The 24,480-nt window shown below is 44.9% G+C and overlaps 2 protein-coding genes and 1 long non-coding RNA gene across 11 annotated transcripts in view; 1 reads left to right on the top strand and 2 right to left on the bottom strand.

Moving 5' to 3' along the window:
* golga1 (golgin A1) overlaps window positions 1-12,138 on the bottom strand; it is a 47,952-nt gene extending 35,814 nt beyond the window's left edge. For 3 of the 6 annotated variants that reach the window (XM_088615240.1, XM_088615237.1, XM_088615239.1), the window contains exons 1-7: window positions 11,944-12,138; window positions 9,049-9,313; window positions 6,277-6,367; window positions 4,009-4,083; window positions 2,318-2,415; window positions 1,831-1,863; window positions 526-654 (exon numbers count right to left, since the gene is read on the bottom strand). In XM_088615240.1, coding sequence (XP_088471366.1) covers window positions 526-654; window positions 1,831-1,863; window positions 2,318-2,415; window positions 4,009-4,083; window positions 6,277-6,367; window positions 9,049-9,177 — 555 coding nt within the window. In that variant the 5' untranslated portion in view covers window positions 9,178-9,313; window positions 11,944-12,138. Of the gene's footprint in view, window positions 1-525; window positions 655-1,830; window positions 1,864-2,317; window positions 2,416-4,008; window positions 4,084-6,276; window positions 6,368-9,048; window positions 9,314-11,039; window positions 11,189-11,943 lie in introns of those variants that run through there. The other 3 variants (XM_088615241.1, XM_088615238.1, XM_088615243.1) reach the window with 3 other exon arrangements.
* Window positions 11,696-13,427, top strand: LOC148644079 (uncharacterized). Its single transcript, XR_015928939.1, has 2 exons — window positions 11,696-11,783; window positions 12,134-13,427. It is a non-coding gene; the product is annotated as an uncharacterized LOC148644079 (long non-coding RNA).
* A 4,126-nt stretch (window positions 13,428-17,553) lies between these two features.
* Window positions 17,554-24,480, bottom strand: part of scai (suppressor of cancer cell invasion) — a 50,392-nt gene continuing 43,465 nt past the window's right edge. For all 4 annotated transcript variants that reach the window (XM_088615246.1, XM_088615249.1, XM_088615247.1 and 1 more), the window contains 4 exons: window positions 23,668-23,740; window positions 22,866-23,039; window positions 22,294-22,394; window positions 17,554-21,157 (listed from right to left, as the gene is read on the bottom strand). In XM_088615246.1, the coding sequence (XP_088471372.1) occupies window positions 21,011-21,157; window positions 22,294-22,394; window positions 22,866-23,039; window positions 23,668-23,740 (495 nt within the window). In that variant the 3' untranslated portion in view covers window positions 17,554-21,010. The remainder of the gene's footprint in view (window positions 21,158-22,293; window positions 22,395-22,865; window positions 23,040-23,667; window positions 23,741-24,480) is intronic.

The following is a 24,480-nucleotide window of genomic DNA, read 5'->3' as shown; positions in this document are numbered from 1 at the left end:
CATGAGCGCGCGCCCACACATATAACAAAAACAGCACTCTGCACTTCGATCATTTGGATCGTAGCGCTATGTCGCCATTTTTCGACGCTTGCCAACACTAGCGGTGCTGCCTGTGTCGGGCTCAGGAGCAGAGCTGGCTTTCAGCGGCCGATGTATAACCCTCCTCGTTCTCGACGGGTGTGCGTGATCTGTCAGAGCTGGCGTGAGTACTCTTGGCGCCTATCCCTTTCAGCCGTGACATAATACGAGGTAGTGAGGTTTTCATTTCACAGACACACACACACACCCACACCAGGGCCAATTTTCCTAGAAGCCAATAAGCCTACCAGCATGTTTTTGGACTGTGGGAGGAAACCGGAACACCCAGGGAAAAACTCACACAAACGCGGGGAGAACATACAAACTCCACACAGACAGCCCTCCCAGGCCCCAGCGCTGGGAGGCACGAGGGTAACAAAGCCTCCATCTTCACTTCACAATCGTCACAGGCCCCAGCACGAAAAAGAAGCCCACAGTGACCATTACCATGTGTTTCACCTTGGCCAGCTCCTGCTGCTGAAAGCCCTCCAGCTCGTCGATGTCGTCTCTCTTCTTGAAGAGGTTCAGGCTCTGCTCCATCATGTCGTCCAGACGCGACGTCAGGGTGGCCTTCTCCTGAGGATGGGCCCGGAGAGTTAGAGCCTCTAACACCAGCAGAGAGCGAAAGACCAGCCAGTCCGAGAGGGAAGGTGGCCATTTTTTTTTTACTTCCACCCTGTCCAGCTGACCATCACACTGACCACTTTAGTCCTGCTTTGGGTTACCTGTTAACAAATACAGCGTCCTACCTTGTCCTGTGCTGTCACTGACAATCTACCACATATGAACATTTCCACAGTTTGTCACCCAATGGGGCTCCTTAATTAAACCTAGGAAAGAACTACCACAGGTTGTGCTCTGTAACTGAACGGCACTGTAAAAGCCACCCACAGAAACCTGATAAAGGCACTGATGCAAATGTGGGCGTTTTCAACAAGAGGGATTCAGTTGACTTGAAAGCATTCTTAACATTCCAATACACGGATACATGTATCAATAGCTCTGAGCTCCTTATGTAGATTAATTTACTTGTATTAGTTTAAACTGAGGGATTTCTAGGGAGGCGCAGTGGTTGGTTACTACCTTGGAGTACTGGAGCCCTGATTCAATTCTAGTGTCTTGTGTCCATTTGTCTGCCTTGAGATGGACTAGTGTCCAGTCTAGTGTTCAGAGTGCACCCTGCCTTAGAAAATGGATGAATTGTCCATTTCTCACACAGAGGATAAACCAAAGCTGATCAGCCTTTGTTGAAAAATACGTTTTCTGCTTTCATAGTTAGTATGAATGTCTGTGATATGAAATCTGGCTAACCACTGTGAGTGACTGAAGAAAGGCAGAAGAAATAAAAAATTAATCGCATTTGCCTTATTTAGCAAAATACAGAAGTTGTTCGACACATGGAAGGGGAGCAAGCAGTGTCAGCAGTGTGGAAGAGAGGTTAGGAATATAAATTCAAAGTGGGGGTTGCAGGTTCGAATCCTGGGTGAGGCTCTGCTGTTGCACTCATGAGCAAGGTACTTGATTCAGACTGCTTCAGTGAATACCAGCTGCATAAATGGGTACAAGTGTAAGATGCATTGCATCAAAGTATAATCGAAGTGAATGACTCTCAATAACAATCTCAGCCTAACACATGGTGTATGTGACGGAGCTGCTATGAGTCTTTTTTTTTTTTTTTGCAGGTGCTGAATGCAGGTCAGGAAATTCATTCCGCAGTGAACTCGGCTCTTTTAAAATCGGGTTTGACCTCACCTGTTCTAGCCCAGCAATCTTATCCCTCCATTCCTGAAAAAAAACGAGAGAGAGTTCAGAAAAGATTCAAAGAGCTTTGTCCTGTAGGGAGAAGTCATACATTTTGAAATTCTGAAAGGCTACAGAAGATTGACAGTCCAAAGTAAGATTCAGAGATTCAGAGACTGTAGAGAGGCAGGGCAGTTGTCCGTGAATACCACATTTCTCATTTCGATGTACCTATAACAGCTTAAGTAATGTGGCTTATTTAATAACATTATTAGACAACGTGAAAGGGGTATTTCATGGTGTTGGGCAAGGTAACTGCCAGCTTTAAACCCAAAACTTAAGGCAAATGCCTCAGAGTCAGTGACAAATCGCAAGCTCTTTATCAGTTTTGTTTGTCAATGCACCCAAGTGGCAGGACAGCCCTTTTCCTCACATAAAGACGGAAATCAGCCTCAGAAAAGCTCCCGCGTGTCGACGAAGAGCACGGCAGCGCCGTTACCTGATCCTTCTTCTCCAGAGCCAAGGTCATGCCTTCGGCCATCTTCGCTCGGCTGGTCTGGTAGGCCTCGTTCTGCTCCTGCAGTTTCCTCATGGAAGCTGCGCGGATCAAAGCCAGCCGGGGAAGAGAAATTTAGACACTCACACGCCCCCCCTCCCCACAACCAGCCTCAGTCCCCGAGAGTCAAAAAACACCCCCCGCATGGAAATGGCAATCCCACTGTGTTTATACACAGAGGTACATTTTGCTAAGGAATCCCAGAGCGCTTTACGTTAGAAGCGGGATTCGTTTTCTCCCAGCTATGAGTGCATCACATACTTGGGAGCTGAAGGGCAACCATCCTGATCAGCTTCACAGGAGATCAAGTGCAAATGTAAGGAATTTCTGAGCCACGTACTGTAATCTCGATGGAGATGTTCAGCATATCTACTCTTTCATAGTAGCAGGACATGTTCAGTGATATACTGTATAGTTGTCAGGATTCTTGATTTCAAAACAAAGGTCCACAAGAAACCTCGTTTTCCCAACCAAGTGCAGCTTTGTAGTACAAGAAGCAGTACAGATGTGTTTCCCTCAAAGCTAATTCTTGTTGACTGATTGGTGCTTCCCAGTCTTGGGGCATTGCTGGGAATTTTGGAGTAGTGCTTCAATCTATAGCATGGAGCTTTAAACAGGTCCACTATAAACAAATCCTAGAGGTTTTGTTCAAACCCAATATTTCTCAGAAGCTCAAAGCTGACAACTCATATTTCAGAGGTTGTCAACATTATTAATTTCAGTGAAAAGCTAAATATCTGAAATAACTTGATTATGAGCACCCCATGCCACAGAAGCAGTTTCTTGCCAATTAGCACACTAATTATGTCTGACTTTTAGCTAAATCCAAGGCCCCATACTCAAACAAGGGTGCCTATGACTGAGAGCAGCTAACTTAAGGCTCTAATTAAATTGTTTTACCTACCTAAAAACCCAAATCACTTTGTTCAAAGGTTCTAATAACAGGTTCAAAGCCTAAATATTTAACTTCCTGTTAAGGGTTTTAAGTCTTGAGTAAGATCAATATAAAACCATGGTATTAACAGACATAATCAAGTAATTGTCCCATTAATGATATTGTAATACCACTAGCAACAGCCATTTCATTCCATGCTGATATCTCTTTACTCAAACCACACGACTGTGCCAGTTTTAAAAGAAATGAACTCATCTGCAGGGCACAATCTTGTCTACTATACACATCCGTACTAAGCACTTACCCTTATAGTTTTTACCACTGATGATGTTCCATGCACATTTCAAATTTAGAATGATCTTATACTGCTTATACTACCTGCACACAACACAATTTTCAATTAAAAAACACTAATTACGTAAATTACAATGTATTTCTTACTTTTACCTACACTTTGTGGCTTCCACAGTACTTGTGTGGAATGGTAGCAAAATATTCTGTCCTGTACGAGAGATGTTCAGGGCTGATACGTCTGCGAGGCAGTGATTTAAGCAAGTTCACACTCTGGTGCTACTCCAAATGAAAGTCCAAGATCTACCCCCTCCTGAATCATGTTTTTTTTCTCCACACGGGGGGAAGAAAGCCTTTTGGCCATTAAAAGCAGACAAAAAAAAAATGACAGAAACAAAAAAAAAAAACCCACAAGCGAAACAAGGAGGAGGAAATAAAGGTTACGTACAATCCTGATGTTTTTCTAACGCAATTTCGAGCTTCTCCTTCGTCTTCTGCAAAAGCCGAAGCTGTTCAGCGTAGTCTGGGGGGGTTGGGTGGAGGGAGGGGCACACACAGCGAGGGGGGCAGGTAGGTTTGAAACAAAAACAAAAAACAACAACCACAAAAAAAGGACAAACACAGGATAAACATGAGTGGACAATGGAACTGGAAAAAAAATGATTTTCAGCAATGAGAAAACCATTCTTGTCAAGGTAAGAGGAGGGGGAGTCTGCCTCCCCCAGCCTGGGTCAAAGACCGCATGCAGGAGTTGAAGGCTCATTTTGGGGGTGACCTCAGGAAACATACTACAGTGTAAAAGTAGAGAGGGGATGCAAGGTAAGTGCTGGAGACTTCACTCTCCTCTAAACACACACAACCCCCAAAACCCTTGAACATGGGGGACTTGTTTCAGAGTGTCTCAGTTTTGCACGCTGTCAGAGAGAACACTCTTGTGGAGCTACTGACAGCCTCACAGCTCCACACTGCTGTCCTCTGTGGTCTGTGCTCTCCCCACGAACCGTGTCTGTCATAAGCACATGTGATGGTTTCACTCAGCACACTGCATCATAAATTGACTAGAACAAAGAGGCCGAGCTGTGTCAGCAATATTTTCTGTTCACGCTCTGCAGTCTTTGACTTGTGCCCGAGCGCGGATCTCAGGGGGCTCCCCTTCGTCTTTGACACAGGCTAGAAGTTTCCGTTTAACCGCCACGGCAGACACATCACGCGGCTCTCTTCAATTACGTAGCGAGAGCACCAAAAACCCCCCAGACAAAATCAGGCGGGCTGGAAGTTAATCATCATTCACGCTTTCTGAGTCCATCTACAGCCCAGGGAGTGTGAATTAAAGCAAAGAGAAAAAGGTAACGATGCTGAATGTAATATTTTCAGGACAGCACAGAGAACAGCATCTACTGGCATCTCACGTCTGCAGCTGAATTTTTTTCTTCTTCCGGGAAACGACTGTTTAGAACAATCTTTTACAGGCTAAGGGCGCAAAATGAAAGGGGCACTTTCACCATGTTTCAAATTCTTCTAAATTGTACAGAATGTTATATGTTATTAAAATAACATAATAACAAAAAAAAAACTGACATTTAGTCAAAGAAACATTCCCTATGCTTCAAACATGACGCACTATGGAAGAAAACAAGACCCAGAATTTCTGCAGGGAGCTTACGAGAGTGAAAGTATTCTGCAGAGCATTAAGGTGCACTAACACGTTCTGGGCCGCTACCAAAAAAAATATTGACATGTCCACCTCTAATTTGTTTTCGTATCTTATTCTGTCTGCGCACTTTCTCTCGTTATAAATGTGGACCCGGTCTTGAACAACTGGTAACCATGTCAATGTGCCTGTGACCTCACACCTGAGATAATTTCACAGGACATCACTGTAGTGGAGAGCCACAACATTACCGCCGGAAAACAATCTCAAGTCCTTCAGGAGTAAAAGTGCAAGTTGTTTTTGGCTTTAATATTCTTCAAATTCTGAAAGAAGACTGAGGTTTTGACTTTCACTGTTTCATTTTTTTGCGTTTGTTTCGTCTAACGAAACCTACTTCATTTTTTACAGTTACAGAAATTTAACTGAGTTTTTTTTACCGCCTAGGCGTACAAGTATCTGCTCTTTGATTTCACTTTTCCACGAAAAACGTAACCATCGCACAATTTTATGGGCGCGCTAGGGAGAGGGTGATTCTGGGATATGACGTCTTTCTGAGCGGCTCAACGCTACCAGCCTCACAATGGCACTGCGTCAGAGGCTTGGCAATAGCTCTGCACAGCACACACCTCGTCGTGCCATCTGACATCATCATGTCCCAGCGCCTCTTCCGTTCGCTTGCAGTGTGCGAGAGAGAACTCCTTTGTTCCTTGCTGGCACAGCTCGGGCCATCCCTCTGCGTTATTCTGAGATCCCTCACGGCAGACAATGTGAAAACTGGACGCCAGCAATACAGGATATGAAAACAAACGGGGGAACTATGGGGCAAGTTATGATCAGGGCTGTGACAGCTTTTATTCTAGTCCGTGAGAGCTTCAAAGGCAGGCAGGAATGCATGAGATTCACGCTGGAACAAACGGACTCAGACATGTTTACTGTGATGCCAAAGTGAATCTCCTTCTTGACATTTCTGTCACTGGGAATTCGTGGCGGCCTACCCCCTCTCAACAGACATCGGCCGTGACCTCAGTTTAAAAAAAAAAGGAAGGAGGGAAGTTCATATCTTACCTGACAATTTGGCCTCCAGCTTTCTGATCTGGTCGTTCCTCCTGAGGAGCTGCGAGGAGAGATCATCTCTGGAGCTGCTACCATCGGAAGCCTGGAAAACACGAACCCTTCATTTAGCGTCCACTTTCTCTGGCTCGCCCCGAACCCCGCCTCCGTGGCCAAGGCACTGCCCCGAAAACGTCAATCACCGCTCCGTATCGAGGACACAGGACGGTTACAAACGAGAAGCTGAATCTGATGACTCTGTCATTGTCCGTCTCCTCTAAGACACAGGCACTGATCGTGGGCCTGTGATGGATTATTTAGTTGAATGGCGTAAACATTCCTTCCTTCAACTCCGTGTGTTGAAAACCAAAGACGGGATCATTGATTATAGAAAGCAACCACCCGCTGCAAGACCAACAGTCACTGAGGAGCAGGAAATTGAAATTGTCAACAGTCACAAATATCTTGGCCCTACTGGTCATTACAAGCTAACCTTTTGAGGAAAACATGGACGCCATATGTAAGAAAAGTGACTGCTGTTCCTGAGAAAACTCCGCTCTGGAAACTGGAAAAGCGCACTGGAAAAACCGGTCTTTTGCCCTTCTAATTTGATTAGAAAACAAGCGCTCCTTGGCTGGGTAAATGTTTCCTAGATGAGAAACTGTATACCAGCAGACAAGACGTAGTAACACTCCCAGAGATCAACTCTACTGTTTTGTAATCGCCAAAAAACTGAAATTAGATAATCTTTTCTCAAACCGATATTATTTTTACTGATTTGTGATTGTATCATTTTTCACCCAGTTGTCACATTTCATGCTGAAAACAGCCCCAAAAGAGCACAGACGCTTACCACCTTTTGAGAAAGTGTTATTTTTTTTTAAAACATTTAATTTGGAACTAAGCACAAAACTTTTCACAAAAAAAACTTTGGGAAAGTACCGTGCGTTGGCCTTTGTTGTTGAATACAACCGGTCTCCACACGGGCGAGAGCGAGAGTTTAAGAGAATTGTGATGCGGTGTAGCCCTTCCTGCTCACTAGTCCCTGTAAAGACTAATGTGATGTATGAGCGAAAGCACAGGTTGTGCAGCAGACATTTCACCACGTTAACAAGTAAGTAGTATTTGTCGGCAAAACCATCTGGATGTCGAGAGCAATATTTCTGTTGAATTAAGAGAGATGGATTCACAAGCCTGCTTGTTTACAGTGTCATAGGGCCGTTTCACCTCAACAGATGTTTGGTCGCTTCGTCCTGAATCGCAATATACCTGGAAATTCTGTCTATTTTGTGACGCAAATTGGAGGTTTTACACATTACTGTATACATTTTAATTTCACGGTGGTTTGAAATGCACTCGCCAGTGCTGATTCTATCTAACCCCGAAACGTAAAAATCACATTGCAGTTCCCCTTTAACAAAGACAAATATTTTCCAACTTCTAGAGGTGCTCTGCTGTGCAGCAGCCCATGCTAATCCCTGACAATGTTTTCATTTTGTCTTCTCCTGTAACAGAAGACTCGTTTCGCCACACTGGTGTTCATAAGCAGCATTGCTTTGACAGCAGCCCATCACAACGCACAGCTGAGCAGTGCAGGGGAAAAATAAAGATGGAACCATTTCTCAGCACCCGATCCATGAAGAGATTCTCAGCCGCACACTCCAGAGAAACAACGCTGATAATCAGAGCTCCCTGGGCTCCTAATTACTGGGACAGAGCTGTGCTTTTAATGGCAAACTGCGCTCCATGATTCCATTAATGCAGAACAGCAGCATCACTCGCATTAGGAACCAATCATCACCATTTTCTCACTTCGCTCATCGCTGGATTGAATTTCACGGTTCTCTGAGCTCAGATCTCTCACTGCCTCTCAGGGCCTGGTTTGAGATCTGTAACCAACAGCCCCTCTCCACAATCATTAGACCCATCAGTTCCCCGACACTGACGGAGACACATGCTTGTTTCTTGCCATACGAATGCAATTACATAAATCACTCTCTATCCAGCACTGTATTAAACCACCGCAAGCGACCAGGGTGCAAAACACACATGCATAATAATAATAATAATTGCTTACACTTATATAGCGCTTTTCTGGACACTCAACTCAAAGCGCTTTACAGGTAATGGGGTCTCCCCTCCACCACCACCAATGTGCAGCATCCACCTGGATGATGCGACGGCAGCCATAGTGCGCCAGAACGCTCCCCACACACCAGCTCTCAGTGGGGAGGAGAGCAGAGTAATGAAGCCAATTCATAGAGGGGGATTATTAGGAGGCCATGATTGGTAAGGGCCACTGGCAATCCTGCTGTCTCCTCTCCTTGTGCGCTTTCATCTGACTGTAAAGCGCTTTGAGAAGCCACTTTTAAAGAGGCTATATTTTATTATTATAATTAATAATAACAACAATTAACCTACCAATGCCAAGAACTGACCCTGAAGTGCAAATGACAGAGCCTATCCTGAAATAAACGCCTCAGAATAATCCAAAACGTTGTTGGGCCTTTCTATATCCACGTAATAAAGCTCCCGACTGTGACTGGACAGGCGCTTTGCTCTTCCTCGACTCTTTTTTTTCCCCCAGCGGCCGAGCTCAGCAAAAAACAGCGCGACCAGCCGGAGAGCAAGGAGGTGTTGTCGATCTAAAGACGAGCAGCTGGAGTTTGGCCAAGGAGTGCTAACTGGAAAAAGGACAGAAAGCCAAGGAGGAATAAAAACGCCGTAAAACAACAACGAGTCCCCTCTTAAACACTGGAAACTTTTACAAGAAGGAGAAACACTCACGAAGTCGTCCCCGGAGTCTGCGCCCGCGGACGTGATGGACTCCTTGCTGACGGTCCGAGGGAGCCGGCCCCCGGTCCGAGGCACGGTGGCCGCCTCCTCCGCGATCTTCTTCTTCAGCTTGGCGAACATCCCGATGGCCGGAAGCTTCTGGCGTCCCTGGCCGGCTCCGGGTTCCGGAAGGATCCGAGGCTCAAGGCTGCTGCAGCAGGGCTGGCCCACCCCTGGTCACAGTCGGGACACCAGCCGCACGCCAGCTCATGACGCCCTGCGACACACAAGGCCATGATTGTAAGTAAGGGCCAATGGGAAATTTGGCCAGGACGCCGGGGTTACACCCCTACTCTTTTCGAGAAACGCCCTGGGATTTTTAATGACCCCAGAGAGTCAGGACCTCGGTTTTACGTCTCATCCAGAGGACGGGGCCATTTTTACAGTATAGTGTCCCCAGCTATACTGGGGCATAAGGACCCACACAGACCGCAGGGTGAGCACCCCCTACTGGCCCCACTAACACCTCTTCCAGCAGCAACCCTAGCTTTCCCAGGAGGTCTCCCCTCCAGGTCCTGGCCAGGCTCACACCTGCTGAGCTCCAGTGGGGTGCCCGAAGTGAGGTGCAGAGCGATTTTGGCTGCTGGCTACTCAACACTTGCTGAGTTACCATCTTGCAGAGTGATCACAAATCCGGCACACAATATTCCCCAACCCCAGCTGTGAGAACTGAAAGTCAAAGGACATGCTGACCACAAAACATTCCTGTAATTACTCCATTTATGCAAGGGGGGGGGGTCCCATTTCTGATTTCTGGGGACCCCACCTACTAAATTTTGGCCTCAATTGAGAAATTGGATTTCAATTGCTGCTGTATTTTGAAGATTTAAAGAAGATGCACTGAGTAATCAAGGTGAGGGGTGACTTTCTGGGAAACACACAATGATATTACTGTATACGACAGGTCACATGCAGCGCGCAAGAGCCTTAACTGCTTTGTTATTCTACAGGAATGCAGCCAGAGAGGTCAGAGACACAGGACAGAAGATTTCCAAAAGGCAGAAGTTCCAGCACTTAGCCTTCCGGGTGGCTGGATTGATGACAGGAGAAGATCTCCCACGCTTTATCAGACAGATCAGGTCGAACGTCTGCAGCTCATCGTGCTGGGAGCTGGCGCTATCATAATATAGTTGGCAGCGCTCGGCGACTCCAATAAAAATAAATCACCACTTGCAAAACGTCTCTCCTCGTCCTACGGGACAGGCTGCAGATAACGCGCGAGGTCTTAACTTCGATTCAAGTGGCACACTGCAATAAAACCCATCCCTCGATTTTCTACCCGCTTCTTCCAATTCGAGGTCAACAGGCGAGACAGAGCCTATCCTGGCCAACAGGCACAAGGCAGGGTACACCTTGGACAGGACACCAGTCCATCGCAGGGCTCACACAGACACACACACAAACACATTCACACCAGAGGCCAAGTCCCCCAGAAGCCAATTATGTCTTTGGACTGAGGGAGGAAACCCACACAAACACGGGGAGAACATATAAACTCCACACAGACAGCACCCCAGGTCCGGAATTCAACCCAAGGCCACTTACTGCACCGCAGTGCGGCTCACATCAAGTAAAACAGTATTTAACAGCATTTGAAGTCTGGACAGCCCTGGAACTTGAAACAAAAATTCAACAACCTACTGAACCCGTTATTTATCCATTATCAGAAGACCTCTTGTACTTGGGAGACTCAAGCACACACGCACCCTCCTAAAAGGGCCGATACAGGACTCCAGAAGCGACACCTGCCCACCCACTGCACGCTAATTAACCCCGCCGGCGTGTGTCTGGCCAGCGGGCAGAAACCCCACTCCAGCACCGCCCTTCCACCCAGTGCCTGACGTTACACGGTACTCCTTCGGACCGCGGGGTTAAATAAAGGAGCCCTCACGCCTCCGAGCTGTAAAATAAGAAGAAGGTCCCGACAGCTGCTGACTACCTACCGAGCGACGGAGGCCGGAGAAGCGCCTCGGGGTCACGCACGCCTGACGGACAAGCGGGCCCGGCCAATCCCCGGACTGGCCCGGCCGGGCAGGGCAGGGCAGGGCAGGGCAGGAGGGGGGCGGGCTGTGCGCTCCGCAGCCCCGGGCCTGGAACAGCTGACCGCTTCCCACACGGCGCACTCGGCCTGCGGACTCGGGACCGAGCCGGACCCGCAGGCGGAACCGGAACCGGGCTCCCGGTCCGCCGCCGGGAAGGGTCCTCCCACGACGCGCTTAGCCGAGGCTGAGCGACGGGTCTCACGGCCGGTGCCGCCGGGTCGTGACGGGGAGCGCTGGGCTCCTGCTAAGGGATCGATCACCGATCGGACTGATCGGACTCCAGACGCGTCACCGCCAGCTGTGACGGCTGGAGTCGACGAGCCAAGTTTCACCACAGGGAGCAACTGGCAGCTTATTTCTTTGTAGTAATAATAATAATAATAATAATAATAATAACAATAATTTTAAAAAAGCATCGTCGGAGAGCCCGTGTTGGAGTCTGAACTCCCGGTGCAGTCACACGTCTTTCAAATCCGTTCAACTAAGGAGGAAAAAAAACAAAACCCATAAACCGAAGTCGGATCAGCCTCGATATGTCAAGCAATATTTCCAGTCGTGATCGCGGTTTGCGTGTTGAACGAAACGTTATACCTTTGCACCCCGGAGTACCCCCCAAGTTCTGACTTCTGACATGCTTAGAGATAGGTAGGAAGTGGATCGGTTAGAAAATAACCCACTTTTCTAAAAAAAAAAAGAGAGACAATTGCAGGAGCTACATCCAGCTACACAAACATAATAAAAACTGGTTCGCCTGGCTAAGGGAATGTGACACCTGGTTAGGATAATTCTTAACGAGGGCGATTACCTTATTAACTCCAATATTGGAGTGAAATGTGACTTCCGGAATCCATTGTTTATTTTCCCCCCACACACACACACGGAAAAAAAAAAGTAATCAATGATGTCTTTTTTAAAATGTAATATTTTTTTTCCTCTTAACTTCTTCGCCTCTGTCTCCGGGTCGGTGGATGTGGCTGATGACGTCACCCCGGCAGCAGGATCCAGCGTCCTCGCTCATTGGCGGACGAGGGTGGCAGGGGCGGGGCGCCGGCTGATTCGTTCTCCTCCCCGTCAATCACCCAGAGAGCGGAGACTTAACTCCTTCAGCGCTGGGCCGCTTAACTGAAAACGTGTATCAGCTTAGCAGACAGCGCTTCAGCTGTGGTTATTTTTCCCATCGTGCGCAACGGCTAACACGATTTAGATTTGGATATTTCATTATAAACCTCGGAACAAAAAATGTTTTTCCTGTTTCTCAGAATTAGCTTCATTGAAGTGGAATGTGAGGTTATACCGAGGTGCGCCTTAGAATATTACTGAAATGAGATTTGTTAGCTGTTTTCTATATTCTGTTGCCCTATTGTTTACATTCACTGTAGTGAAACACATTGCAGCAAAGCCGGCATTTAAAAGGCACGTTTGGTGTGAATATGCTTATTACGCACCGCAAAAGTACACGGTTATATTTTCTTTTGTTGCTCTACTACCAATAGATCACGAAAGGGCAAAGCGCTCCCCCCTCCCAACCTTCAAAATTTTAGCGTGTTAACTTTATCCCAACACTACTGACCAGGATATTCGATTCAACAACATGGCTGGGCAGCTTGTTCCACACTCCAACAACCCTCGGTGTAAGGATGTGCCTGCTGTTCTCTGTTTTCACCGCATCTCCACGCAGCCTCCCCTTGGGCCCTCTGGTTCGTGCTTCACGCTTCCTTCCGAAGAAATCCCCTTCCTCCCTGGCACCTCCTCGGATGGGATCCTTGAATATTCCAGGGACTCCCCCGTAATATCGCTGGATGGACTGGAACAGTCAGGTCAGAGCACCTACAACACAGCAATCCACTCACTGCCCTCCAGCCAGAGTGTAATCCCTTGGCTCCAGGAAATAATAATTTGGTCTTTTCCTTTCAGCCTCAGGAGGTCACAGAAAAGATAGCCTATAAAGAAAGTGCAGTCTCAGACATTTTAGATAACAACATCCATTTATTATGCATGAAATATAATAATGGACAAGAGCATTTCTAAACAGAATACTACTAGTACCCCTAAGCTACAGCGGCCCACGGAACACTGAGGCCAACTAAGGAATTAAGAATCTGACAAAAATCAACAATAATGAAGAGAGTAATTTTCAAGTGGGTTGATGCTACTGATTTTTTAGTTCTTTAACATTATACATTGTCTGTGCACTGTCTTTTAGTGCAATGTCACTTTGAAATTGGCTGCCCTGGGAGAAAAAGCTATTTACTGTTCATCTCACAGTGATAAAAGTTATATTTCATCTGATGAATTAGATGGTGGATAGTGTGTCCATATCTTGGTACAAGCAAATATATGACTTGTGCAGCACAATGCAACTGGAGTGATGAACACATACTTGATTCAAGGAGCAAGAGAATCTTATAGACAAGAGGCAGCACCACTATGGAACAAGAGTAGAATCCCCTTGTACTGTGATTGTATTTTTACAAACATGATTAAGAGAGAAGAGAGATAAGATCACTTTATTGGCCATATACAATTTCTTGTATTAGGAATTTGTCTTTTGGCATACCCCAGCTTGCTCTCCATGAGACACACAGACAGGGAGAGAGAAGCTAGGGGTCAGAGCGCAGGGTCAGCCATTTATACAGCACCCCTGGAGCAGCTGGGGTTAAGGGCCTTGCTCAGGAGCCCGATTCCTCTGCCGGCTGTGGGATTTGAACCAGCAACCTTCCAGCCACAGGCACAGATCCTTAGCTACAGAGCCACCACTCTGCCCCACCCCCATTTTAGCGAGCTGGATTGTAAATACTGGATTTTATCATCCAGACTGTCCCTTCCCCTCCAGGAACAAGCACACTATATACTCTCTCCCTATTCTATAAAATAGAATGACGTCAGCAGCCATATCACCCTGCAACTCACAACTGAATACACAGAAAACGAAGGTGTTCCGATTCAGGTGCCCATTTTGAACCAAGGTCTTTGGGAAACCTCCCAAGATCCTCGTGTTCTTTTAATTTGTCGTTAAAAATGTTTGTCACTTGAATCCGTGAGCATCTTTGCATCCAGTTTTTATTTTTGCATCAACTATTTTCACTGTTTACAGTCATGGCAGCATTATACAAGGAATGACCAGGGCTCTGCGGAATTTGATTAAAGATGGGCAGACTCAGAAATGGAACAGAGCTCACCAATTCATTAACATTAATGCAAGTGCTTACTCAAGAATATAATGCGTATATTAAATCATACCAGTTAAAACTCTATCATGATATACTAGTTCCCTAAATGTAGGCAAAACAACAAGAAGTGAACTGCAGAAATGTAGGCATCTGGTCATCTCTTCCTGTGAGATCATTCTGAGATACTAGACTGATGGCTCACTCTCTGGTGCTGTAATCCAAGGCTGTTACCAGAGCCGCAGATGTGAGCTGCGTTGAACAGCAGCAGGCATTTCCAAACTGCATAGCAATGTAAATATCTAATATATTTAAAATGAAGTTCGAAAAGTTGTTTTTTTTTTCCTCTGGTCATTTAACCCTCATCTTCATTTGTTACGTAAAGAATGGGGGAAAAAAAACCTCGGAACAGAGCCTCGGTGCTGTTCAGTTGCTTTGGGCAAAGCAATCAAGCATGATTAGCTCTTAACAGACCCATTTTTATGTCCCCCTTGAATCAAGACTGCAGGGAATATGCAGTACAGTACATGTGGTTTCAGAGTGGCAATAAAATACACCATTAAAATCAGTTCACTGGGTGGGTAATCTTAGTCTCAGGCTCTTAATAACAGCGGAGATAGAGGAGTGTCACATTGCAGCGACCGCCCCTGTTCAGTGCCCAGGTCTGTAGATCCGCTACACATACTCCATCTATCCAATTTCTAACTGCTCCGTCCAGTTCAGGGTCCTGGGGGAGCTGGAGTCTATTCCAGAAGGCAACAGGCACAAGACAGGACACACCCCCAGACGATACGCTAGTCCATCGCAGGGCAGACACACAGACTCACACCAGGGGCCAATTTTGCCAAAGCCTAATTTACATCCCAGTGCAAAATACGTCTTTGGACCGTGGGAGGTAACCAAAGCAGCCAGAGAAAACCAACACAAACACGGGATGAACATACAAACTCCACACTAGATCTCGGATTGAAGACTTGGTAAACCACTCTGCCAGATCTGCATCTGTTATTGCCATTAATTATTTGACTTCGATTTTGCCTGTCATAATGCATTACTAGATGTAGCGGGACAAAAGAAAAGGTCATCCCCTTCAAATCAAACAGTTTATCTTCTGGGACTGTACCCACCTCACCCTTCTCTACTTTAATAACTGACTGCATTTTTTCTTTTCAAAATGCTTCTAACTTTCTTACTGCTAGGCTTCTACTAAATATAAATGTGCCAACTATCTAATTTGGTTTCTGGCACGAATAGAAGCATTATGACGTGGGATTGATGAGTGAATTCTGATGCAAATATACTGAGAATTGCCATGTATTTGCATAAAAATAAAAAAAAGCCTTCAGGCACATAAATCCAATTAATTCGGGATACCTGATATTCTGCTGGTATTAAAATAGTATCACGCATAAGTCTGTTGTTTAGTTAAAGCACAGTATTCTAAAATCCATCCCAAACACTTTAATGGAAGTCAATAGATTTCCATTAAGCAATGTCGAACAATACAGAGAACACAAGAATAGTTAAAACGGTGAAATGGGTATCGATCATCGGTGTCTGCAGATATTGGATGAAATCTCCAGAAATATTTTCCATGTGGAAGCCACTGGGACTGGCGGAAGTCATCAAAAGCGAGTCCATGCTTTGCATAATAACGAGGAACAAGAGCCTGACTGAAAGAGCGCATCATTAAAAGCTGGAAATGAAAAATGAAAAACACGAAATACCATCCATTTTTTTCACGCAGAAAAGAATGCAATTCTCGAGTGGAACAATGCCTTGACTGTATGTGTGGCTGGTACAGAAACACGAATTTCTGAGGTTTGTGGACCAAATGAATGAAAGCCCTCAAAATTTGTTGCTGCTGTAGGCAGTACACGAGGAAAACTCACCTGAACATCGACCACTAGTTAGAGTTCCATTATTAATGCGAATAGATAAAAATAAAATTTGCGTGATATTGTGTTGAGCTTTTCTACTCGTCTATGGAAAAATCTATACTTTCGCCTGAAGAGGTGAAGAAACGTTACACCCTGGTCCTGTCCAGGGTGTATCCGGCCTTGTGCCCCGTTGCTTGTTGGGATAGGCACCAGCTCCTCTGCAACCCTGAACTGGATGAAGTGTTCAGAAAAATGGACGAATGTTCAAATCAAGGGACCGCTGGTTATTAAAGGTTTAAAGATGAGCCCATTTTTTTCCCAAATGATCTCTTAATAGACTTATTAGAACAGATACATGATTAATGTATCACAGTTACATTACATGGTTGAAACAGGTCATAAGAAAAATTGATGATTTCAAGGCTGCCTGTAAAACGAGGATCAGGATTCTTAAGAATCACTCTCCAGATGTCATTAGATGCAGCTGGGGGTTTCAATTACTAAGTAATGTGATCAATATATCACATGAACAATCACTTTTGAATTTTTTTCAGTATAAAAGCATTGACATGGGCATCAGGTGGGGCTGGGCGGCAAATATCTGAAGATCTAGAACAGCTGACACCAGAATGTCTTTGGACGGTGGGAGGAAACTGGATCACCTAGAGGAAAACCCAGTCAAACATGGGCAGAACATACAAACTCCACACAGACAGTGCCCCGGACCCCGAACCCCAGGATCCCAGTGCTGCAAGGAAGCAATGCTCACCACTGCAGCACCATGCACGACGCATGAAACATCACCTATTTAATGGATCCTTTGTTTAAACAAGCGCTCCTGATCTCTGAAGAACGGTGATTTCGGGAGACCTGTAAGAATAATTGGGATGGGCTTTCCCAGGACCAGGACTGGAGACTCCCGTTCTAGAAAATGTACATAAAAGTTCCCGCCTTCCAGGAGCAGAATCCCAGGACACCGAGGCATGATTGGGAGCTATCATCCGCGCCGTGTGGAGTTCACAGAGTTTATTGAAAGGCTCCAGGGTGTGACGTTTGTAAAAACCAGCCTCAGCCGCAACAGATCTCAATTCTATGACGCAAATCAAGGCTACATGTTTTAGAACTCGTGTCCTGTATCTCCCATCACCCAGCCTCTTCCTTCTCTACAAACCAGAACATTCCCAAATTATGCACAAATTCGTTTTTTTTTTTGCATGTCGGAAGCAGGACTCCCCGCTTTATCGTCAAAAATAGACTGAAGACGAAGGCTTCACTGTCCCAAACTTCTCCAGACACGTCCAAGCCGGACTCTCTCGGGAACAAAGCACCCCCAGTAAAAATACATCAAATATATATACGTACACAGAATAAACAAAACAGTCGGACTTTTATTACTCTTCAATAGCATTCACTTGAAACATTTTTTTTTAAAAAGCTTGCATGTTTTGGTTTTCATCACATAGCCTTTTTTTCCATAAACAACAATAACATCAAATAGAATTTGGCAACAAACGGGACACAGTTGTAAGTGACTAGACACACCAGACAACAGAAAACGGATTTTAAGTAGACTCTTTAACTGTAGAATCCCATCACATATAAAGAAAGAGTATTCTGGCCATTCTGTCACTCTTTATCACTCCCAATATAGTGGGAACCTCACGTAAGCAAACCTTCTATCTTAAAGGAGAAGTGTACCTCATTTCTGATATCCTGTTGTTTCATTTCTAGCTCGACATACTGTATATGGACCCATTTGGAATCGCCGCTAATTTTACATCAACCCAATTTTGGAATGGCAGTTGTTTGTAACTCAGAATTGCAGACGCAACTCAGGGAGGACGAGGCCCTGCATGTATACTCCTCCACCACACATACCGGCTAGGGCCAGTCCCAGTTTTGCACACTGCCATTTCCAAAAAGTGCCTTACAGCAGGGGGTCCCCCAATCCTGGTCTGTGGAGGCCCACACACCTCCTGGTGTCTGTTCCCGCTCACAATTACACAACCGAAGCCTTCGTTGGCTTAATGTTTGTATTAAATTGAACAGTTGGACGTTTTTTTTCCCATCTCTCCGTCGTGTTGGAGACCACCTCTACCGACTGCATTTCACAAGCAAGTGAAAAACCAGCCAATATTCCAATCGGGCAACCTGTCAGTTCAATTAAGGCTTCAGTGGGGGTAATTCAAGTCAGCTGGAATGAAAAGCAGCAGGTGTGTGTGTGCTCCTTCTTTTGTGGACGTCTTGCATCTCCCACGGCCAAGCAGAGCAGTGGGTTTTCAGGCGGTGTGAAAATGAGTAAATTGATCAATTGAAACAGTTTTGGCAAATATGTTCCTGCTCTTCTAAAATACAAATGTTTTAAAAACCAGGCCAACGTACATATGACTTAGCAGGTCAAATAGCTGGTTATCAAGATATAATTTGATATAATGAACAAGCAGTGCAGAAAACCCAGATCATATATATTCATTCATGTACAACTGCAATAAAGAGAGGGTCTTTCTTCAAAAAAACAACATTAATTTTCCTACATTTTCTCATTAATGATATAAGCTAGTTACATACCATTGATCCATATATCTTTTAAATAACTATGAAAATCCACAATTACTCAGATACCTAGAGAATGTGAGTATTACTTCTGTTTAGAAAGTAGATGTGTCTTAAGATGATTTGCAATCGTTTGTCTCACAAGAGGGCTGTTTCACTTTTATTTAACTAATGACTCTCTTGAAATGGATGAAGGGCTGATTAAAAATTATATCTGATGAAAGAGCACTGCACAGCACTGCCAACAATTTTAAAGTCAGGGCATTTTCATACCTAAAAACACTGGTAGGCCAAGAGCCAACTTCCCTTTTCCAGGACTTATAAATCCTCACAGTATTTGCAATTCGCGGAAGGTCAACACGTTGTTCTAAATAAAATAGACTCTGCCTAAAAAATACGCGATTTGGTCTTGTGCTTTACTTAAACTCAGGACATGGGGTAAAGGAGAGAAATCCACTTAAATCGTGGCTTTTTAAAGACTGTCCAGGAGGGTCTTTCCCCTCTATTAAGACACGACCTGAATAATAGTCTTCAGGCCATTCAAAAACGAGAAGCGCAACATTTTTAATAGTTTGTCACAAAGAAAGAAAAAGAAATCTACAGAAATACATCACGGAACTAAATTCTGAATGTTTTCTGCAACATCAACGAATGACCCACAGAAAAACACTGAAATAATAAAAGTATAACGAAAATGCATCCAGATATTGACATATTTTAATATACACGAAACATATGGAAATGTGTGCTTGATAAGTACTGCCATTTCAATATAAATTATTATTTGATATCATTTCAATTGTTTTTTTCATATTGCAATCATTATCTAAAATAATGAGCTCTACAGTACCTCTATATTTCTGTTCTGTATTTGTAGGTGTAATATAGTTGTTGACCAGAAACAGGAGCATTTCTCTCCTTGACAGCACAGCTCTGGACAGCAGAGGAACGCTTGATTTTGGCCATTAAAACAAGTCCAGGCCACAATCCATTAAAGTGCAATGATGTTCTATCTTTTTTTTTAAAAAACAACAACAAAGGTCATTTATGTATTTTAAATACACCATTTCTTAATAGGAAAAAACAACCAAATAATACAACTGAGCACCACACTCTTTCCTCTTGGAATGTATAAAGACAGATTAAATTTATACATTGACACACACCTCCTAACAACAGGACAAAGCACAGCATCATGGTTCATTTACTGCAGGATGGTTTGAGCATCGCTCATTACAAACAAGTTCATTTAGGAGCCTTGATACTAGAAAAGATGTATGTACTGCCGAAAAAAATGCTTGCCGCATCGTGTTTCGGCCTTTTTTAAAAATGAAAAAGGTTCCATCTTGCAATAACTGTCCAACACACAGGACAAATGAACAGCTAGATTCAGAACACCCCACATCTGACTGTACTCACTACACACAGACAGGCTACAGTATAGCATGGGCTCTAGAAAAAGTGTCATATTTAGGGGCTCAACCAACAGAACGGTCCTCAGTAAATTGCACGTATTGCTTTGACAAAACGTTTTAAGAAACAGATTTTCACTGAACGGCAGGATTCAATGTCCAATACATAATCCCTAGGCCTTTAGAACTTTACTGTCTGCCCACAGTCCTTCAGCACAAGAGCTGGAAATTCACATGCTCAACACAGGAAGTACTGAGAACAGGCACGACACCGCAGTCACTGGCAGCAGTGCGTCGAAAAAAGGACCAGACACCTATTCAACAGCCCCGAAACGGAATTGTTCATGCAGATCCGAGGAGACATTCAAAACTCGCAACCCTCTAATTACGAAAAAAGACAACCGGATCAGGACAAAACGCAGGCTACCGATATCCGTACAAAACAGCCGTTTAATATGCACATGCAGAACTGCAGTCTAAAAATGAATCTTGTAAACATGGATCACAGCTACCAAAAAAGAGACACTGTCCTACATCTAGGAACTGCAAAAAAAGTCTAAATTTTAGACTTAAATGTTGGACGTTGCCTTTAGGAATGTCGCAGGCAGTGCTTTTTTTTTAAGTTTCATTATCCTCACAAAGAGAGCTGTAAAACTGACGTGCTTGAGGGTGTTGGTATTTCCCTGTGTGCGTAAGCTACACAGGGACACAGACACATGGTCAGATCAATATCCCAGGGTTCCTCCTCTAAAAAGTAGAAAGAGAATCAATTAGGGAAGACAAAAACCAACCACTGGACACTTCCAAAAGAAAAAAAAAAGGGTCTATAAAACACAAGGATGATTAAAAAGGAAGCCAGCTCAATAATCACTGAGCGTGCTGTCAATGAACAAGTTCTGAACGTCCAGCATGGTGGCCAGCTCCAGGATGTGCTTCTGGATCATTGGACTTTCCACAGTCTCTTCCTTGGGAAGTTGGGGATAGGTCTCGGGGAAGCTCCTGGTCTCCTGTAAGGAACACCAGAAGCTGCTTTCAGTGGCAAATTTCCATTCCTGTCTTTTGATAGTGTAGTCGAGAAGCTCGCTCCCAATAATTTCCTATCCTTTATTTCATTCTGTTGATGTATGTTTTTGCACATTACCTGCTACCCGTTGTTGTTTTGCACTTTGCCTGTTGTCTCCGTCTTTCTTTTCTTGTACAATTGTATTGTTGTGTTTTTTTTCTACTTCTTACCGTCCGAGAGCTAGCTAAATAGCATTTAGTTACACCATATACCTGTATATGAGTATAACGACAATAAGCTTGAGGAACTTGATTGCAACGATGATGGTGATCATCATGATCATTTCATTTGCCAGACACCTGCACCCAAGACTCCACAGTTAGAAACCAGATGGCTAAGACATTAGGAAGACACAGCCGCAAGACTAGATGATCTCAGTGTCCGGCTTGAGGAAAGGCAGACAGACTCCCATTACTCTCCACGGCTCTGGATCCAAAAGCGTGCGGTTCGATCCTAAACTCTCAACACGGAGATGGACCGGAATGGAGAATGAGAGAGAATAACAGGGGATGGGACTGACCTCCCGGAATTCACGAATTTATGCCATGTCCTGTAATGCTGTATGGGACCAACATTTCAAAACAAAAATTGAAATGCGCACAATTATTAGCAGAAAGCTACGCTGAAATGGTACATTCTATAAATAATCCAACACAATGGTAAATTGTTGCTTGATATTATACAATTAAGGAGGTGCAGTAAGATTGTCAGATTGTCATCTGTGCAACTGGAACTCGGGGAACTTACCTCTCAGTTTCCTCATTTTTACATTGCTTGTCTCACACTTCTGCTCTGGAATCCACTCAAGTGAATCATAATATTAAGAGAAACATTTTCTTACAATGTCTCAGTGTCAATATAAAAGAAAACGTGCTTCTGCAGATATCTTTTTATTTACCGGTCCTTCAAAACTGTACCCCAGAAAACCTACCGACAAATGAGTTAAGCAATAGGGTTTTTTTTCCCTTTTGTGGGGCCTGCACCCCTCGCTGCCCAGAAGGCGGCGGATCTTTTTAGCTCTCTCGGCGTGCGCAAGGCGGGGTGGCGAGGGAGAGACTGGGGGGGGGGGGTTTACCGTACCCTAAACATCTTGTGCAGCCTGAGCGTGGCCGAGCAGAAGACGAAGCGGACCAACAGCAACCTCAGGAACTCGTCTCCGTAGAACTGCAGGAAGGCCTGGTCTGAGAGAGAGGGAGAGCGCAGAAGCACAGGCGGGCATTAATTACAGCTCCCGGAGGTTTTGATTACAGTGTCGGTGTGTCTTTTCATCGCAGGGCTCGATAATGACTAACTGCGTGCTCGCTGGGGTCGGCAACTCCACACACAGGAGTGGGGTCTGATTACTGCCTGCGCTGCGGGCTAATTAAAGCAAACGATAAAACACATAGAAGGGAGTTCCCAGGCATTAGGAAAATCTAAACGAACGGAAATAAGAATATCTACAACAGCAGAGACAGTTCGAATCGAAAAGAAAGCACTGTTCTGACATTACAAACAGCTGTTTTGACAACCATCACTGTTTCAGAGCCGAGATGTTCTAAGAACACATACGGTACAAACTAACAATTTACTGGAGTAAGGGAAGTACAGTACAGACAGAAACGGAGGCCCTCAGCCCAGATTTGGTCCTGTTTCAGCAGTACGGGCAGTACCTATTGCGCGGGAGTGGGTCATCAGCTGGCCCACATCGCGGTAGACCTTGCGCAGGTACTCCTGGGACTTGTCCCACAATCCCCGGCGCATGCTGGACAGGCCGCAGACGTGCAGGAAGGCCATGAGCGGGTTGTAGAGGAAGAGGGTGAAGAGGCTGCCGCGCTGAGACTGATCTGGGAGCGAGAGAGAGGGGTAACCCTACCGCTGTGTGTGGGCAAGCACATGCTCTCTTCAAAGGGCTTTACGTTACGTTCCGTTTATTAACGATAACTGAGGTGGCCAATTTGTTTCGATGGTTTCAGTTGTAAATAAACTGTAACACACTGTCCTGGTGGTATACCACCCCACCCCTGCCCTGGGCTCGTGACCCCGGCCAGCGCTTTCTCTCCAGGAGTGCCGTCTGCCCTCTGCCCTTTGATTCAGCATCTTCTTGCAGCCTGAACTGCACTTCCTGAGGGCTTTCTTTCTCACTGCTGTTGCCCTCACTGATGCATCACAGGCACATACTGTATGCCAACAATAATGCCTCTCACGAAATCTCTTACTTTAGCCACCTTCGCCAGAGCACAGCAGACAGGTCTGCTGCTACTTTACAATCCTCTGGAATCAGAAGACATACCAGATGCTGCCTACATCAGCTACTTCCATCGAATATACCATCATCTACCCATTTCATAGGGCAGTGCAGATCCTGCCATACTCTCTTGCCTTGTATCTACTGGTTGGTATGATTGCATCACGTAACTTCTCGTCGTAATCTCCGATAAAGTTCTCCGACTTCCACTTTCGGCGGTCACTCACCTTGCATGCTCTTAGGATACGTGGTCGGAGAAAGCAAGCAAACCAGAGGCTGGCCAAACAGGTTTGTGAAATTCTACAGAAAAAGAAGACAAGGACCCAGACAAAAGAAAACAACAATTCTGTTAATTTTCTCAACTTAATCTGATTTTGTTTCTATTTTCAGTTCTCTTCGCCCCAACAGCAAAGATTTAATTCCGCCCCTGGTTCAACAGGGGAAAAAAATCGTATTGATTTTCCTGTCTTTTATTTGGAATCAAGTGGTTTCTTAATTAAAATACAAGAGAAAGCTCTTAGTTGTAGTCAAGTTCTGTTGTTTTTTTGCACAGAGTGAAAGTATGTTTCCAGTGACGAGGATGCAGAGAGAAATGTGCCCAGTTCAGACGTTAACTGATCCAGTCAAAGCCATTTGAACTTTTACAGTGAAAAGTGTAAGTAAGGGGAATGGAGAGAAATCTATCAGCGTGCTATTGAAATGGGTATTTTAGATGAGGCAAAAATACAGAATGTCAGCTTTTATTTCTGGACACTTCTGAGCACAGGTTACGTGTTAGAATAAAAGTTTTCTGCCATGAGCTGGTGTCATCTGCCTGGGACGACCTGCTATTTGCTCATTGTGTTCCACAAGACATTCCATAGTGTTGATTCCACGATGCCTAATCTCTCCGCAGTCAATGGGTCTCTTCGGAATTCTCTTTGCTCTGATTTTCACAATTGCTGGCTTTTCTGTCACAGGCAAATCTCGAGTCTTCATCTCGGTTTTTGTCTTTTCAAGAACAACTCAAGAAACAGACTGAAACAGACGGATTGAACACA

This window comes from Lepisosteus platostomus, chromosome 21 (genome assembly GCF_059453375.1).
Source record: "Lepisosteus platostomus isolate fLepPlt1 chromosome 21, fLepPlt1.hap1, whole genome shotgun sequence".
In the NCBI taxonomy this organism is placed as follows: domain Eukaryota; kingdom Metazoa; phylum Chordata; class Actinopteri; order Semionotiformes; family Lepisosteidae; genus Lepisosteus; species Lepisosteus platostomus.
Note: the sequence above shows the minus strand (reverse complement) of the source record. Positions and strands in the feature narration are given on the sequence as shown.